Source organism: Dipodomys ordii, unplaced genomic scaffold (genome assembly GCF_000151885.1).
Source record: "Dipodomys ordii isolate 6190 unplaced genomic scaffold, Dord_2.0 Scaffold76, whole genome shotgun sequence".
NCBI classification, from domain to species: Eukaryota; Metazoa; Chordata; class Mammalia; order Rodentia; family Heteromyidae; genus Dipodomys; species Dipodomys ordii.
In genome coordinates, this window is record NW_012267292.1 from 8111399 (window position 1) to 8116158 (window position 4760).

The 4760-nt window shown below is 38.0% G+C and overlaps 1 protein-coding gene across 1 annotated transcript; it reads right to left on the reverse strand.

Annotated features, from left to right (window-relative positions):
• On the reverse strand, window positions 1–4364 carry Cbx3 (chromobox homolog 3; the record flags this gene model as incomplete). Its single annotated transcript, XM_013024391.1, has 4 exons — window positions 4279–4364; window positions 2704–2866; window positions 1404–1498; window positions 1–94 (listed from the first exon to the last, which is right to left on the reverse strand). Coding segments are annotated over exons 1-4 (423 nt in total), but the record flags the coding sequence as incomplete, so codon positions are not given.
• Window positions 4365–4760: the final 396 nt, after the last annotated feature.

Below are 4760 nucleotides of genomic sequence, written 5' to 3' on the forward strand. Positions count from 1 at the left end.
AGTTAGTCTCTCTTCATAAAATGCAATTACAATCTGAGGACATTTCATATTCGCCTCTTTTGCCAGCACCAAGTCAGCTTCATCCGAATCTTTCCTGTTACAAGGAAAAATAAAGTTAAAAAAATTAAAATTGTTTATGATAACAGAATCATTCACTTAAAATGGAAGTAGCTCTGTGGCTCAAGTGGTACAGTGCTGGCCTTGAGCTGAAGAGCTCAGGGACAGCGCACCCAAGCCCCAAGTTCAAGATCCATGACCAAGCAAAAAAAAAAAAAAAAAAAAATTTTTTTTTTCATTTCAGAGTACTGGGAATGTGGTTTGGTGGTAGAGTGCTTTCCTAGCATGCATGAAACTCTGAGTTCCATTTCTCAGTACCACATAAACAGAAAAAGCTGGAAGTAGAGCTGTGGCTCAAGTGGTAGAATGCTAGCCTTGAGCGAAAGAAGCTTAGAGACAGTGCCCAGGCTCTGAGTTCAAGCCCCAAGATTGGCAGAAACAAAGAATAGAAAAGAAAAAATTCATTCAAAAGGTATTTAAGAACAAGGCATTGGTAGAATACGCCAGTAATCCTAGTTGCTCAGAAGTATGAGATCTGGGAATCATCAGCCTGAGCAGAAAACACTCTCCGTGTGAGTTCACACCCCAGTTCTGCATCAGCTCCCTCCCAAAAGAGGGTGTTTAATCTTAATCCCTTTGGAAAAGAAATGTGGTTGGTGGCTGTTGCTTATGTTTTAATAAACTTTATTTCCTTTAATAGGCCATAGGTTTGCTAATGCTTGCTATAAAACACTGCTATCCAAACTAGAATTATCCTTTTAGCACATGGTTTGTAGTTTCAATCTCCATGCCACCTCCCAGTCCTAGGACTTGAACTTAGGGCCTGGGCTCTGTGGAACCTCTCTGTGCTCAAGGCTAGTGCTCTATCACTTGAGCCACAATGCCACTTCCGCTTTTTCTGAGTTGTTTATTGGGGATAAGACTTGGGGCTGGGAAGGTGGCTCAGTGGTAGAGCGCTTGCCTTGCATGCCTGAGGCCCTGGGTTCAATTCCTTAGCACCACATAAGAAAAAAGCCGAAGTGGCACTGTGGCTCAAGTGGTAGAGCGCTAGTCTTGAGCTGAAGAGCTGAGGGACAGCGCCCAGGCTCAGAGTTCAGGCCCCATGACCGGACCCCCCCCCTAAAAAAAAGAAAAAAGGAAAAAGACTTTCCTGTCCTTGGCTGGCCTTGACCTGCAATCCTCAGATCTCAGCTTCCCAAGTAGCTAGGATTAAAGGCATGAGCCACCAATGCCCAGCAAGTTTCAATTCTTATAAGAAAAACTACAAAACCTTTCAGACATGGCTCTACAAAAATTTACATGTATTGAATCTCATTTTAAAATAAAACTATTGCCTGAACACTTACCATTTCATGAGAAACATCAATTCTCCACTGCTGTCTGTGGCACCAATTATTCGTTCAGGATCTAGACCCCTGGCAAAACCTCTTGGTTTGTCAGCCTTTTTGGAAGAGGATAGTGATTGCTTACATTAAGTGTTTCCATACAATTTTCCACACAGAAAACCTAAAACATTACTTTCTAATGTCTTCACAAGATATACCTTCATCAAGACCTTCCATAGTGAAACAAAAAGATGAGTCCTTATTTGGCACTAAAACATGTTGTCATTTCCATTAATTGCACAAGCAGAAAATCAAGTCTGATATTTAATGTAGAATGTTTAGTCCTAAAAACATCCCAAATTAAAGCAAATTTCCAATCTCAGCATGGGCAAAATTATGTGAGATAATAAAAAATCTAATTCCTTTATTTCTGGTAATAAATTTTAAGTTTTTTTCTCCTCCTGTCAAGAGACAGAGCCTAATTACATATTGGGAGGTGGAGGCAGAATTACAGAAGGTAAGGCAGAAGATTCAAGGCCAGTCTTTGTCATAGTGAGACCCTGCCTACAAACAAAAATCCAAAACAAAAAAACCCAAGAAAATCAAGCTAGTTCTAGGAATTAAGTCTAAATCAGTCACATATTTAAAAGCATAACCAGAATAAAGAAAAAATGTAGGTACAAAGCAGTGGTTCTCAAAGTATGGTCTGAGGAAACCTGACTGAGATCTTAGTCAGGGCTTGTAACAGGCTAGCTATTACTATCAAAAGTATATACCTATAAATGTGATTTCAGAACCCAATTTGTAAGTAGTTTTGTTCTTTCCTTCTATAAAATAGAAACCCTATAAAGATCCAATAAACTATCTGTAAAGGTCTCATCTAGTTTAAATGACCAAATATCAAATCCATATCAAATCTATAATTCTTTACCAATATATATAAAACATACTTGGAGCTTGACCCTAAAAACTAATTCAGTACTAATTCAAAGATCTATCCCTACATTACCATGGTAGTCCAGTAGGAGGGCAAGTATAGTGAGTTTTTTATAGTCAAGGGTATTAAGTTACCAGACTTGTTCCAAACAATAGTAACATTAGTGAGACAAATACTAGATCGACATATAAACAAATCGAACTTTCTATTCATGCCAATAAATTATATCCTGCTTATCCTTTTTGCCATGCATTAGCAAGTCATTTATAAAAGGCTTCCTAATGTTATTTTAGAAGTCTTTAAGATTTGAATAATATCTATTAAAAAAAATTCAAGTCATCAACCTTTTTAGTACCAATCTTCTTGCTGGCATTTTATACTTACAGTATCTCTTTTCTTCTTTGATTTGCTATCATCAGATTCACTGTCTGATAAAGATTTTCTTTTTGTACCATCCTTTTCTTTACCAGCTTTTTGAGAATTAAGAAATGCTTCAATTAATTCTGGACAATCTAAATTTTCTTCAGGTTCCCAAGTATTATCAGCACTGTGTCAAGTAAAATACATTGATTCAGTTACACATGGTTCATCACCATCATCTGGAACTTTTGTAATCATCTGAAAGTAAATTTCCATTGTGCCTATATTCCCAGCCCTAAATGGGCAGTTTGTTATTTTCTCAAAGTTAACTGCACTTGACGACTTTGAAGGAGTAACTGAAGCTAACATCTCCCTCAGATTAATTAACAACCTTCTTTAGAATGTGTTTAACTAGACACTATGTTGGAAATGAACCCTACAACTTGGGGGCGAAAAGACCCAATGTGGGGGAAAGGTGATTTGAAGTGGAAGAAAATGACAGAGGGGCTAACATTGTTCAAAAACAAATGTACTCATAAATAAAAAAGAAGTGTATTCGTTATCTTATGTAACTATAACCACTCTGTACTCCACCTTTACTGTGTGTGTGTGTGTATTTGCCTGTCCTTACTATGTATGTACGTGTGTGTGTTTATATATATTTACCTGTCCTCAGGGCCTGGGGCACTGTCCCTGAGCCTCTCTGTGCTCAGGGACTAGGGCTCTTCCACTTGAGAAACAGCACCACTTCTGGTCTTTTCAGTGTATGTGGTACTGAGGAATCGAACCCAGGGCTTCCTGAATGCTGGCCAAGCACTCTATCACTGAACTACATTCCCAGCCCCCTACAGTAATTGCTTTAAAAAAGAATGCGTTTAAAGTTTTTTAAAATTGTTATTAAGGTGATGTACACAGGGGTTTGTTAAATAATCAGGTAGAGTGCATTTATTTTTGGACAATGTCACATTTCCCTAATGTGCAAAGCTCTAGGTTCAATCATCAATACTGCAGAACAAACTCAGATTCTGATTTCCATTCCAAATTATTCCACACACATTATGCCCAGAGTTAGGCTAGTTTCAGATGTACAAGTGTTTTTGATTTCTAGTATGTTCTGAATTAGAACCAAAAGCCTAATCTAGCCTTTTGTAATGGCCTGTAACCAATGTTTTTTTATATGTTGTAAAGGATGGGGGAAAATTTCAAAATAAAAATTGTATAAAATTTTAATTTCAGAGCTCAGTGTTGTCGGTGTTGGGCACCAACAGCTCACATCTTTAATCCTAACTACTCATGGGGCTGAGACCTGATGATGGATCAAAGTTTGAAGCCAGCTTAGGCAGAAAATTAGAAGTATGGTTCAAATGGGAGAGCACCATCCATGAGCAAAAAAGATGAGCAATAACACTTTACGCCAGAGTTCAAGTCTCAGTATTTGTGTACGTGCACATACATGCACAGACATCACAAACACAAAAGGAGTTAATGGAATATAGCCATGCTCATCTGCTTAATATATCATTTACTGCTTCTGTACTACATCTACAGAGAAGTTGTATAGATAGACCAATCATAGTACATAAAGACTAAAATAGTTACATATGATGTTGTAAGGCTGAGAGGATAATTGCCACGTTTTCTAGAAGAGCTGTAAAGATGAAAATGATCATTAATTAATAAACATCCTATACTGATTATTAAAAATTAATGGTCGTCCTGTATTAGTGATAAGCTTGACAATTTTCCCCCAAAGCCTTTTCAGAACTAGAATTATTTTAGGGATGTTAGGAAAGGTACTACTAACTTCATTGGTTGATATGCGGACCCTGAACGGGCAAACTTATAAGAACAAAGGCCTGAAGTTCTAATGTGCTGTTATTTTCAGTATAGATGTCTACATTATCTTGTATCTCCATTTAACTAACTCCCACAAAGCTTGATTCTTTGGGTGGGGATGGGGGGGGAGGGAGTTCAATCCTGGGGTTTGAACTCAGGACCTGGAAGCTGTCCCTAAGCTTTTGTGCTCAAGGCTACTGCTCTACTACTGAGCCACACAGTTCCACTTCTGGTTTTCTGGTGGT